Consider the following 14,040-nt stretch of genomic DNA (forward strand, 5'->3'; position numbering starts at 1 on the left):
CTTAAAGACTCAAAGCATGCACATGCGGGCTTGGCCACACGCCACGACAAGACTTAAAGACTCAAAGCATGCACATGCGGGCCTGGCCACACGCCACAACAATACTTACACCGTGGAAAGCAGTAAACGGAACAAATGCCTCCGTGGTGTCTCAGCTGTCCGAGAAGAACTGCACATGCAAGGAGATGGGTACGAGAAGCATCACATTCCTCAAACATTTATTTATTGAGTATCTGTCCTGTGTCAGTCATGGTCTCAACACTGAATACAGCAAGGAACACAGGGTTTACATTGCAAGTGGGCAGAATGTCCACAGCAGCACTGTCTTCAATAGCAGAAGCTGAAAGCAATAAACCCAACCCTGGTAAACAGAAGAGCAGATAAAACTGTACAACAGTAATACAATGGAATATTATATAGCAATGAAACATGAAATACAGGCATGTGCATAAACATGGATGTAAATTTTGAAAAAATACCAGAAAAGTATGTCACAGGAGAATACATACATCATGATTACTTTTACAAACAAGTCCAAAACCAGGTAAATCTAAACATTTTATTTAGAGCATACACATGTATGACAGAGCTACAAGTGAAAGCACAGAAATAATTACTAGAAACAAATCCAGAGCATGTACACTGTATGGTGTGTATGAAGAGAGAGGAGACGGGGCAGCGGGATTTCTAGGCGTTAAGAACGCTCTGCTTCCTAAGTGAAGCTTGACAAGTCTCGTCGTTTTACTTTTCCACCCAGACGGTTTATGGTTGGCATGCACTGTTTCACAATACTCCACCAAACATGGCATCGCTACTTCAGTCACCGCTGTGCAACAATCAAGGGACAAGTCCGTAACATACAAGACAACCAAGTGTGGACAATTCTTCACGGAAGCAGGCAGAGCCAGTGAGTTTACAGTACTACAACCCTGCCCTTCCACACCAGCCCACAGCCACCACTCATCTCTGCAAGAGAACTTTTCTCACTGTGTGTAATTCTTTCTGTAAAGCAGATAATAAATAAACCCTGCCTAGTGGGGCTGCAAGTTCAAGGTCAGCCTGGACTGCACAAGGTCTGAGCTAGCCTAGGGTAAGGTAAAGGGTACAACTCCTTACTGAATGCTGTTGCCTAGGCACTTTCTCCTGATTGTGCATTTGTGGGCCAAGTGTTGCTACAACCTGGGCAACACACAGCCATTCTCAACTGCCTCCCTGTAGGACAGCTTCCTTCTGGGTGTGTAAAAAATGTCAACATCACCTATTTCTAGAGACTGTCTGCCAACATCATCCCTGTCTGTGCCATTTTATGGGCTTGCAGCAGTTAAGGTACTATTTCTCCTAGTTCAGGGAATTTACTAAAAATTCTGGTCTTCAATACAGAAATCTGAAAACAAAAGAGCTCTTGAAGTATTGACGCCATCAGCAACTGAAGTTGTTCTCTGCTTGGTTTATGGAGTGGCTCAGGGCAGACTAGTCAGGGCAGCAACACTCAGCTCTACCTGACACCAGTAGCAGGAGCTGCTGTGGCTGTCCCACCAGCAACACACGTGTGCACACACCTCGCTGGCTGCACAACCCAGAATCTCATCCCATTGAATTGGAATAGACAATTGGAATGCATCAAACTCTGGGAGCTTCCAAACTCTGCCAAGCACCCGCCACGCTTTGTTTTACTAGATCAACCTGTTAGGATCAGGAGACCTCCCCAAGTATACATTTGCTTTCTCTTAAATTTTAGTTCTGCCAAGGACAGAGCAGTACACGGATAGGGAGGTAGAGAGCCATTTGGAACCAGGAGGTTAACTGTCCTGAGATTTTGCAGCTTTCATTCCCTGTACAGACTTCTTTTTATTTCTCCCAGGACATTACAGTCTGTTTTTCCATGCATGATCAGAATAATACATTGTAGTTACAGAAATACATAAGGACAGAGACTTGTAGTTCTAACTATACCTGAAGGAAGGAAGCCAAGGGCATCTTGCTTCCCTGTGAGTAAGAACCTTAAACCAAGTGCGGTGACTCAGGCCTGTAAGCCAGCACCTGAGAGGCAGAGGCAGAGGACTGCCAGGAGTTCCAAGTCAGCCTAGGTTACAGAATGAAACGCAGCAGTAGCATGCCCAGCAAGCTCACAAGGACCGACACTGGCCCGCCCGCCCCAGAGAGCAGCAGGAGCGCAGTTCTAAGCCAGCCGTCAGTCCCCAGCAGCTCTCTGTGCTTAAACCGCTACCCAGCTTTCTAGTGTCAGAATAAATGACTAATTTCTGCCCCATGTGGTAGTGCACGTCTTCAATCTCAGCACTCAGGAGGCAGAGGCAGAGGCAGGCAGATCTCTGGGAGTTCAAGGACAGCCTGGTCTTCATGGTAAGTTTCAGGAGACCCTGTCTCAAAACAAAAAATATACAAAAAGACAACAAAAACCAAGAGATTTTTAGGTCTAACAGATTTCTAGATCATTTTGATCTTCTAGTGTCTCTATGCCCACCAATCTCATTACATCCTCAAACAACAGAAGATTAGACCCTCCTCAACCCGTTATTTATCTTGTAGTTTCCATAGTTAGGAACCCAAGACAAAGCTGAAATGTCCACTTCCCAGTGTCATAAATACACTAGAGCCACTCTCCCTGAGCCACCCCATTCTGATCATGGCTTGAGACTGGGGAACGGAAGACTCCAAGGGTGGCCACTGTCTTCACCAGCCTGTCCAGTTATTTACGTCCTATTAATGGCCCAGGATGGAAGAGCATGAAAACCCAGTCTCTGTGCAAACACCCACCATCAGAGACCAGAAAGGGACAATGCTAACAACTAAGGGGACAACGTTTTTGAGACTGTGCAGCAGCTGGAGCTCCGTGAAGGTGGAGGAGGTCAGGCTGGTCAAGTTCATAAAAATGGCAGGAGTGGAAACGCAGACTGCAGACAGGACGAAGAGTAAAGAGCGACAGGTGTGCGTCACAGACATGGTGAACTGTGCAAATGTCAAGATGCAGTGCAAGGACAGAGCCTCCTAGATCTGAAAATGCAGCATTCTGCCTGATTTTTTTTTTTTTTTTTGGTTTTCTAGACAGGGTTTCTCTGTGGTTTTGGAGCCTGTCCTGGAACTAGCTCTTGTAGACCAGGCTGGTCTCGAACTCACAGAGATCCACCTGCCTATGCCTCCCAAAGTGCTGGGATTAAAGGCGTGCGCCACCACCGCTAGAGCCAGCTCAACGGAGTAGCAGGGTCAGACCTGGCTGCTGTGAACCAAGAAGGGTGAGAAGCTTAAAGGAAAGACAGCTCCACAAGCACAGAAGACTCCAAAGGGAGACAAGTCTAGACTTTTCGTGGAGCCATCTGTCTGTTTACCTGCACACAGGTCAGCACAACTGTAGCACAGTAGGGGGTAAGTGGGGATCAAATCTTGGAGAAAATGACTCCTGCCCACTATCTAACTTCAGTTTCTAGACCGTCCATCTTCAGTTGAGACTACCTTTGTGTTCAAGTGGACGGCACAAGCATCAGCATCCCACAGACTGGCTCTGCCACCACTACTCTGCATCACTCAAAAGAAATAATAACATTTCTGATTGTTTATAGAAAAGGAGCATTTATTTTCCATATCATTGGTACACAATACAGAGAACTACCTAAAATCAGTCCTAAGAAATAACAGTCCTACCTCAGACGGCAAAGCCAAACCTACTTCGGTCTCTCCATGGGGAGTAGATGACTACAGGAGCTCCAAACATTGACTACTCCCGACAGAATGGAGCAAACGGTCTTCATGTTATAAGCTCTCACTTTAAAATAAAAGTCCTGTTACAGCACACGCTCAAGCAGAACCCACCTTTGCTAGTCTATAAGTCTTTGAAATAACTGATCAACAGTTTTACTTCTCTACAGATGATTATACATGTAATTGGATTACAGGGCAAAAGTGCCTCATACATGCAATTAGATTTGAATCTTTAAATACAGATTGAGTTTATATATAACTTATTTCTAGTTAAATTGCAAAATAATTTGCTAAGCTAAAATAAAGTCAATATAGTATTTTAGAAAACGTAATTCTAAGAGCATGCGATATTTTTACTTCCTATGTGAACCAAAGTCCGGAACACAGGAAAGAGGCTTGTGACACAGACGGTTATGCAGCTTGCAGAGGAAACAAAGAAATTTAACTTAGTGTCGATCCTCTTAGTAAGAGATATCTGCCTGGGTGGGTGTAGCCTGGTGTAGAGCACCAGCCTAGTTGCCCGGGGCCCCAAGTTCAATCCCCAACACTAAGGGAAAAAAGAGGAAGGAGGAAGAGATGTGGGAAAAGAAAACCAAGTCTGCATGACGATGACGCAGACCACAGCTTCACAGTGCGCGTGTGCTCCATGCCTGTGCTGGTCTGCATGACGCAGACCACAGCTTCACAGTGCATGTGTGTGCGTGAGCTCCGTGCCTGTGCCGGCGTGACAGGTCCTTTGGAGCATCTGCTAACACCAAAGCCACACACACCTGCTAAGGGCATCCTTCAGTCACCAGTCCCGTTACAGAAACAAACATGACTTATGCTTAAGGAAGTAGGCCAATGAAGAAAAAGATACAATTTGGGCAATTCTCAAGGAAAAAAGATTTATTATTTTAACAAATCGTTTGGTATATAAAGGCCGCTCTTTTGTCAAAGAAGCAAATTGTATGTTAGAACCATGGGCTCCTATCTGTCTCCTGGTCTAGAATAGAAGATTTCTTTAAGCAAAATAAACTATGTCACATACTAAATAGATTTAAAAAAGTGCACACACAAAACCAACATTCTAGTCTGCTTTACATCAATTTTATTCCTCAACAATAAGATAAATGTTTCAAGATGTAAACTGTTAATGCAGAGAATAGGGATTGCAAGACAAGATTTTCTAGTAAAGTAATTGGGCTTGAAGCATACACTTCCTGTAACTGGCTATTCTTCTAAGCTGAGCACACGCGTACAACAAAGCCTGCCACTCCCTATGTGCAAATCTGCATACATACCATGTAACTTTGGTTAAGACATGTTTAGCTTCTATCAAACACATCATGGAAGCTACACAAATGACTATAAACATAACAATGAGGTAAGTTCAAAGTCTACTAGTGCAAAAAGCAAGCACTGCCCAAAGCAAAGCACACACATGAAATGAAGGCGGGGTGAGCTCTCCCCACGGGAGCTGCTAGATGACCAACCAGAGGTGCTCCTTGTAAACACTGCTTGGAAAGTACCCATTTAATGACTAAGGATTCATGTGCCCCAGAAAGGTCTCCTACCAACACCAGACTAGTGCATTTGTCTTTATCGCCAGAGCTCAGAGACCACTCGTGTGTCTAACAATTTGCGTATTTTCTTCAAGAGAAATTTAATTAGTGAGACGCATTAATTACAAATACTGTAGTATAAAAATCCCAGTCTTTACAAAAATCATATATTAAAATATTCTATACACTTTAAGTTAGTAACTGGCATATATATCAATTCTTCACAATTAGATTCTTCTTCACTGGGCATATCATATGTAAAGTTGGAGGCACAGCTGTTCAGCCCTCTACACTGGCATTGAGATTGTGTGGCACAGCAAGCTAGCTAGAGCTGTGCTCCTACAGCTACGGCAGCTCTCAGCCTGAAATGCCTTCTGCAGTCATTGCTCTACACATATTCATTCCCAAACTGACTATGCGGTCAACTGAGACTTGAGAAGGTGTAAGGAAAGTCACCTGCAGCCAATGGTCACAGGGTTATCTGCTTCTCTCGGTGGTCAGGAGCCTGGACTGGCTGTCTAATGCTTTATTTCTGGTATAAAAAAGCGTAAACAATTTTGAGGTAAAAATAATGCAAAAATAAAACATCTAGAGCATTTACAAAAATCTTACAAATGTTTAAAACATTATTTAAAAACTTGTGTCCTATTAAGGTGCTTACTTCTTCAAGAGGAGGACACGCTCTGCTTTCTAATGAAGTGACGGACAGCACAGCTAGACAGCCAGGAAGACTGCTGACAAGCACAGTGTGCAGGCTGCACCCAACTTCTAGGGGAAACACAAGTTTAGAGCTGAAAGGGACCTTCACCTGCTAGTGCAGGCATTAGGGCCAGACAGGTTGAGTGCTTTAGCTGAAGATATGTTCAGATATAGTGGTCATATATAGAAGACTAGCCACTATCATTTTCATAGTTTGCTATGATTCTCAGGAAATAAAAACAGAGTTCCTGAACTTGTCTTTTCCTTTTAATTTCTTAAGCTTATGAGAACTATAATAAGGGAATAAAGTGGCTACTAAGGTCAGTGCAGAAAACCTGTGCACTGGGCAGCAGCTGGTGGAAGAGCATCTGCTCCTGGGCAGAGCTGAAGGGCATTTTTCCACGGGGCCCACCTTCGCCCACAGCAAGGCCTACAACAGCCACTTCCTAGACTCAACTCAGTAGCTGCAGGGTAACTGAGTTACAGAGCCTTCATAAAAGATAAGGGGCAATGCACCTTACAGCTTATTATCTTTGCTTTGCTATTTTTCTTTATGAGTAGCTACATGGGTAAGGAAGAATCCATATACTAATTTTCAGTCTTTGCTTCTTTCTATTTTTATTGGGATCTAGAAGTGAGCAAATACATTTGAAGAACAATTTACAAACTCAAATTCATAACTGCTAGAAATACAGTCAGAGAATACTCTCAAAGAACACATCTTCATAACCAGTTACTAATAAATAACCATCACAACAGCGTTAATAAAAACAACTCAACTCAAAGGAGCCTTCTTATTGTTACCTTGAAGCCACCGAACTTGTGTGGCTGGTCCGTAGCCCTTCTCATTCTTGGCCGATATCCGGAACACAACGGCAGGTCTAGACGTGTAGTCAATGTGTGCATTTGCAAGTTGCCCAGAAGTCACGACACATGAGGTTTTCAGGCCACAGTAGATCCTCATGAACACAAGCTGGCTTGGATTATCTTGCACCTGTGCTGTGCGGATAGCCAAGTAGGCTGAGTATTCCAAAATGTTTCCAGAAGGTGAAGTTGGAGGCTCCCAGGAAAGGTGAATCCCTTCGACATTCTAGAGAAGAACCGGAGACTCTATATCACTTATCCTGTCTTAGAACACAGAGCCTGCCCTCTGTCACTGCGCTGGATATCACAACTGCTGACTACGACTTTACTGTAACTGGCTCTAGAGTTTACACACACTTCACCAAGTGATACTGAAGTGTCCACACTCTGTCTATTGTGTCCCCCAAAAGGGGTTTTCTTCCTTAACAGAGGGCAAGAGGTATTTATAAAATACAATCAACTTCGTATGTTCCAAAACTTCAAACTCTCCATGAGCTCTGCCTGGTGGAAACAAGACAATACAAACTCATCTCCAGCACTGTGGCTTCATTCTGAAACTCCACTTGCTTGTAATTTGGGGTTGAAAATACCATACATGGCTCCCAAAACATACATTTACACATTTAACCCACCTCTCTGAGGTATCTTCCACAAGTGCTAGTAAAAATTTGTAAATACAGAAGTTTCAAATCATTTGCACCACTGACAAGTCTCACTGGACCTGACAGATTACCTTGGAAATTCGGACTGTAGAAGGAGCTCCAGGAAAGCCAGGGATACACGTTTTAAATTCACTGATTTTGCTGAAAGGGCCTATTCCACAACCATTGATTGCAGCAACCCTGAATTTATATACTGTTCCAGGAATAAGATCCTGTTTTTTTAGTAAACTGTAGTCAGGCACATCTGCATTTCCTACCTAAAATGTAAGGGATACACAAGTCAGAAAAGAAGGTACATTTATTATTACAAAGTTATAATTACTTGATTGTTATTAAACAACAAAACTGTTGAAGAAACAGCTGTATTCGAGGGATCCAATTCCATCATGTATTTCCCTCTCTTACTCCAAGGGTAAAACTCTACTACAGAACCCATCAAGGCCCTTCCTGAATCAGATTCATATCCAATGAGAAGATGATCTGAACCTCTGACTGTAAGGGGAAAGGCAAGGGAAAAGGCAAGGGAATTCTTTACAGGAGAGGCAGGAAAAACTAAAACAAAAAACCAGAAGTGATACCACAACAAACAAAACAAATCCCCATCCCCCTGTGAACTTGACTTGGAGAAGAATTTTAGACCTGCTGTCTGTCACACAATCATCTTCCTAGGAGCAATGCCTTTAGAGACAGGGAAGCAAGCCTACAGAAAAGGAGAGACTAAGGGCGGGTGATGGTGGCACATGCCTTTAATCCCAGCACTTGGGAGGCAGAGGCAGGCGGATCTCTGTGAGTTCAGGACACTGAACAGATGTTAAATAATGCTGTGCTCCTGGGTGGCAATAACCTCACATCTATCTGTACCTTCTAAACATCTGGCAGCTGCTCTTCCTAACGTCAGCACGCCGTGGCACCAGAGTGGCAGTAGAGCATCCCGTCTGAAGCCTGCTCATCTCTACAGGAAGATACCAGGCCTCAGAGAGGTCAGACAACTGACTTGCTTCTGTTCATACTAAGGAATACTGGAACTAGAGACTCAAAGTCAAGTTTACTAGCTGCAGATTTTGCTCTTTTGTTCTTAAAGAAAAATTAGGTAGCTAGCATGCTTTACGATGGATATAACCTTATATGGATACAGATTCATCTCCAGCCAGGGATTTCAGTAGCCATAAAAGTAATGATGGCTTACTAGCCTTTTTTAAAATCAAGAACTGGAAATATTCGCCAGGTGATGGCGGCACACACACTTGGGAGCCACAGGCAGGCGGATCTCTGTGAGTTTGAGGCCAGTCAGCCAGGTTTACAGAGCCCGTTCCAGGACAGCCAGAGCTATACAGGAAAACCCTGTCCAAAAAAACTAAATAACAACAACAATAATAAAGTAAAATGATTAAAAATATTCAATGTGAAAAAGAGGGAATAATGCCAAAAGCTTTGCCAAAGAAACTAAACTGATAGATGATGTGTGTACATGATAACGAGATTTCAAGTGTGTGCTGAGAGAGAGAGACATATAGGGTAACGGGGTACCCCTTATCTGAAATAATTGGGTACAGCTTTCTTTTTTGTTGAGACAGACTCTCACCATGTAACCCTGGCTGTCCTGGAACTCTTCAGCTGACTTAAAACTCACAGAGATCTGCTGCCTCTGCCTACTGAGCGTGTGTGCCATCATGCCCAGCTTGAAGCAGGTTTTGCTCATTGTGGTTGTTTGTCTTTTGCTTTTTCTAAAATGGCCTATCTGTGTATCCTTGGCTTTTCTAAAACTCACTGTGTGAACCAGGCTGTCTCTGCTTCCTGAGTGCTGGGATTAAAGGTGTGTAGCCACCACCACCTGGCAAAGTTTTTTTTTTTTTTTTTTTTTTTTTGGTTTTTCGAGACACGGTTTCTCTGTGGTTTTGGAGCCTGTCCTGGAACTAGCTCTTGTAGACCAGGCTGGTCTCGAACTCACAGAGATCCGCCTGCCTCTGCCTCCCAAGTGCTGGGATTAAAGGCATGCACCACCAACCGCCCGGCAGGCAAAGTATTTTTTAAATGAAATGATGGTGTCATATTACAAAGGCAGCATTAAAAAATGTAAGATGATTATATATGCAGAGCTCTCGATAATACACTTTGGAAAGATCTCAATTTCCTTCCCTCAAATGACCGGAATCAGAGTTATTAAAACTAATCTCATTCTTGGGGTTCATAATTCATAATTTTTGTATATTTAGCTTGCTTTTTGAAGTGTCAGGAATTGTAGCCAAACTTACACACATGCTAGACATGCATCCTGCCAATTATATCCTCAGCCCTCAAAATGTAAAAAAACACCAACAGTTACCTTTGACATACTTTGTTTTCCTTTTGGTAGCAAGTAAAACTGGCTCACCAAAGCGGTGTTGTTTTTAAAAATTCCCACATCACACCATTGATGTTCTGTTTTCAAAATGGCCACTGGATTTGAAGGTGTCTCTTTCTAATTTTAGAGAAAGGAAAATTTATGAAGACCTTATTGAGTACAGAAATGTCAAGACTTTTGTCAAGAGCGTTCATGGGTGAAGAGCACACATTACCAGCTCATGATGAACATTAGCTCAGAAACAACACGGTCTCAACAGACTGGGCCAACTGAAAATGGGATGGGGATGCCAACACACCACGGTGTAACAGAGACTCTCGGCAGGAGCCTGCTACTATTAACCTGGCTGCAGTTAGCGTGTTTCCCCGTCAGTGGCAGGGTTAAAATGCCAGCTGTCATTTCAGAGACCCTCAGAAAGTATAATCCCTTCAGAGAATGCTACTATCTGCTCCAGCAGGAACAGGTAGGAAGCTCCATTCCAAGTTGGCCTTTTCTCTAGGTTCAAAACTAACAAGCAGAGATCCAGTGATCTTTGTATGTGAAATATCTGTGCTTCTCCAAACCTAAAAGGAGAAAAAAATGTTCAAAACTAAAACGTGATGTGAATATGCTTCACTATGTACTGAAAAAGTAGAATAAGCTGCACACCTCTCTCTGCTTCAGAAACAGACCTTCTCCAACTTAAGCTACTTTCGATGGTGTATTATCCTACCCCTGGAACTAACTTTTTAAAACTATCTTCTTTTACATGGGATATTGTTCGCAGAAGCTCAAAACCAAAGTGCACTTCAGTGTTTACTTCTGACTTAAGTGCACACGCATGGCTGCCGTTTTCTGTGACGCGGGCTAGGAGCAGCTCTGAGCTCGGCTCCCTGTGCTGCGCTGTAACAAGGCCTCAGAGACTATTAGGGAGCACCTGCTGACTCCGACTGAAGGAACAGGACAGATTCAGAAGGGAAATCTCTCCATTTAATAACCCTTCCCGGAGAAGAGTCTGCAAACACAGACTTAATGTTCTGGAAAGGTGAAAACCAATGAAGGAAAACACATGATCAAAATCCAAAAAAAAAAAAAAGAAAGAAAGAAAGAAAAAATTATGGAAAATTCTTAAAGATTCTAAAAGACAAGAAATCAAATAAAATTGCAGCAATAAAGTGAAATGGCCGTTTTATTAACACTAAAAACAGTCTGATTCATGATCCTCATTTTTATCTAATTAAGGCAACCCTAGTGTATCTGTTAAGACATGTAGCAAGCACTAAAGTCTGGCAGATCCATTATGACCATCCATAAAACAACTCAATGTCCGAATTTTGGGCTAGTCTACACGTATGCCAACCTATTACAGTAATGTTCTGTTGTCTCCTATTAGTTATTCAAGTGCTTCTGTTCCCTTAACAAATTCTTTTAACCATTAATGTAATTTACATTAATGCACATGTATGTATGTATGTTCATACAATAGAGAAAGCATGGAGAAGATATTAAAATTATCTGTGGCCTCAGACCCAGAGATAGTCCCCTAGCAACTGTAAGTGCAGTGTGAGTTGGCATACTCAGTGTGAAATATGTGTACTAAATGAATTTTTACATCCTAACTGGGACAAAATATGCATTATTATTGTAGCCATCTTTTTTCACTAAATATATTATGAACATTTCCTTCTCATCACCCTACTTCTGAATTTAAATCAATTCCTCACTACATGAGCCCTGAGAGCCTCTGTATTCAAACACACACCCCCATCCCTGACGTGCATCACCAGCAGACCATGTACTTACAGAGAACGGCGCTGCTGCGGCATGTACCTCCACACGGCTGATCTTAGTTGCAGGCCGAGCACATATTTCATCAACTGAAAATCAAACCATCAGTTTAGTATTCAATAATCACTCAGACATCTTAAAAGACAGTTCATAAATACAGAGGGTATTTAATGCACCAAACACCTGGAATCCATACCGTGCATATTTACCATGATTAGAAGAAGCCTGGGAACCCATGTAAAAACCTGTGCATGACCCTATTATCCCAGTGCTGGGGAGGCAGAGAGAGGCAGATCTCTGGGGCTTGTTGGTTATCCAGCTTAGCTAAATTAGCAAGCTTCACGTACAAATTTTTGAGATCCTATCTCAAAAAACAGGGTGGAGAATGACTGAGGAAGACACGCAAGGTGTCTCTAGCCTTTGCATGTACACACACGCGCATCTGTGGACACACGCACGCATGTGCACACTCACACACACACAATAACCTGGGACACATAGCCAGAGATATCAATAATCAATCAAACCAATCACAGTGTTCCTTTCGTAAGGGTTTAAGACAGCTGGAGTGAAAGAGGACTTTCAGCGAGGATGAAACTCAGCTCCAAGAGCACGAGAACACTGACAAAGTCAGCAATCAGTCAGGCTTGGAGGACTGCTAATCCTCTGCACTAATCTTTAAGATTCAGCTACTTATTATGTGTGCGGTGCTCTGCCTGCTTGTACGCATGAAGGTCGGAAGAGGACACCAGACCTCATTACAGATGGTTGTGAGCCACCATGTGGTTGCTGTAAATTGAACTCGGGACCTCTGGAAGGGCATCTGGTGCTCTTAACCTCTGAGCCATCTCTCCAGCCCCCGGACTAATCATTCCTAAGGGAAAAAGTTTGTTGAATTTATTCACAGTAGAGGAGATAAGCTGCATCTTAGTGTGTGCTGATTTAACATATAAAGAAGCAAGGAGCCGGGCGTCCCAGCACTCGGGAGGCAGAGGCAGGCAGATCTCTGGGAGTTTGAGGCCAGCCTGGGCTACAGAGTGAGTTCCAGGACAGCCAGAGAGATACATAGAGAAATTCTGTCTTGAAAAACCAAATACATACACAGACACAAAGTTTTTTTTTCTTTGACTTTTTTTGGTAAGATATCACTATGTAGCCTGATCTACACACACACAAGTTCTGCACATAGCTCTGAAATGGACTAACCACTGGGTAGAAAATGTTTAGAAAAGGGTGCACTGGACTTGTCATAGATGTCTGACATCTCAGCTTTTTTCCACTCTAAACTGACACTGTTTACTACTAAGCTATAGAGCAAATGACTTTGTCACTCAGTTTCAGGGTGTGTGTGTGTGGGGGGCGGCATGAGTTCTCTGCCTAAAGTAGAAATACATTTGTGATCCTACTCATTTTCCGTCTTCTCTACCATTGTGGAAGATAAACAGTGATGCCTATGGGTAATGTTCATTTGTCCCACAATACTGAAGACTTCCTGTAGGGCATTATGTTTATTTCTGTGATGGTGAAGGAAAGACTTCTTCATCTGTAAACACACGTATACAAAGAGTCACAAAGCATAATGCCCATCTTAAACAAAAACCAACTCCCTTCCCAACATTTATCTTTCCTTGGTGTCTTCAGCTGGGTGATCTTCAGTAACGCTTCTATCTGGTGTTCCTAAACTGAGCACCCTTCTCTGCATGCACCCGTGCTGCAGACACAAGTCACTCAGCAGTCAAGCACTGGCTGTTGGGAATCTTGCAGTGAGCATGTCACCAAGGCCTCTGCTCCTATGGAGCTTACATTTTAGATAGCCTCTCCATTTGTATGTACAGCTGAGAGCCGCCTCTGAGACTCCATACCTACACACTCAACTGCCCAGGACTTCAGCTGAGTTCACAGCTGGATTCCTGCTCCTGCCATTTTCATTCTGATGAGGTCAGTGTTCATTCTGATGTTCAACTAAAAAGTCTTATTTGATTTGCTTTTTTCTCTCATAACCAACAGCTGTCAAGTCTAATTAATAAACCCTTTCTAAGAGCCTCTAAAATGTTTTTTCTCTATTCTGTCTTACCACTGTTTTGTCTTTATGTAAATCCATCTGAGAGGGCTAAAAGAAGCCCTACCCAATCTTTGTTATTGCCTAAAGCATCTCTTCCTCTGGTACAGTCAGAGGTTTCTTTCAGTGAGAGCACAAATCTAACCACATCACTCCGTTACTCCTGAGAACACACTCTGCAGGGTCACTCTCCCTGTCACCTGAGACTGACACAGGTGTTTACGATGGCTCAGGCACTGTCCTTTGTTATTTGCTCAGGAACAATTTTACTGAGGATCTGGAAATCTCAAGATTAAGTTTGTTTCCAGCATATAAACTTCTTTGTAAGACAAAAAATTACAAATAAGAAATTTTAAACTATGTAAGTTTAGGACCAAGTTTATCTATACC

General features: G+C 42.9%; 1 protein-coding gene across 3 annotated transcripts in view; it reads right to left on the reverse strand.

The window, feature by feature from the left end:
• Hcfc2 (host cell factor C2) overlaps positions 1 to 14,040 on the reverse strand; it is a 39,669-nt gene that overhangs the window by 5,664 nt on the left and 19,965 nt on the right. The window contains exons 11-15 of one of the 3 annotated variants that reach the window (XM_057758065.1): positions 11,607 to 11,680; positions 9,807 to 9,941; positions 7,555 to 7,740; positions 6,762 to 7,047; positions 110 to 169 (exon numbers count right to left, since the gene is read on the reverse strand). In XM_057758065.1, coding sequence (XP_057614048.1) covers positions 110 to 169; positions 6,762 to 7,047; positions 7,555 to 7,740; positions 9,807 to 9,941; positions 11,607 to 11,680 — 741 coding nt within the window. Of the gene's footprint in view, positions 170 to 6,761; positions 7,048 to 7,554; positions 7,741 to 9,806; positions 9,942 to 11,606; positions 11,681 to 14,040 lie in introns of all 3 variants that reach the window. The other 2 variants (XM_057758066.1, XM_057758064.1) reach the window with 2 other exon arrangements.

This window comes from Chionomys nivalis, chromosome 25 (genome assembly GCF_950005125.1).
Source record: "Chionomys nivalis chromosome 25, mChiNiv1.1, whole genome shotgun sequence".
In the NCBI taxonomy this organism is placed as follows: domain Eukaryota; kingdom Metazoa; phylum Chordata; class Mammalia; order Rodentia; family Cricetidae; genus Chionomys; species Chionomys nivalis.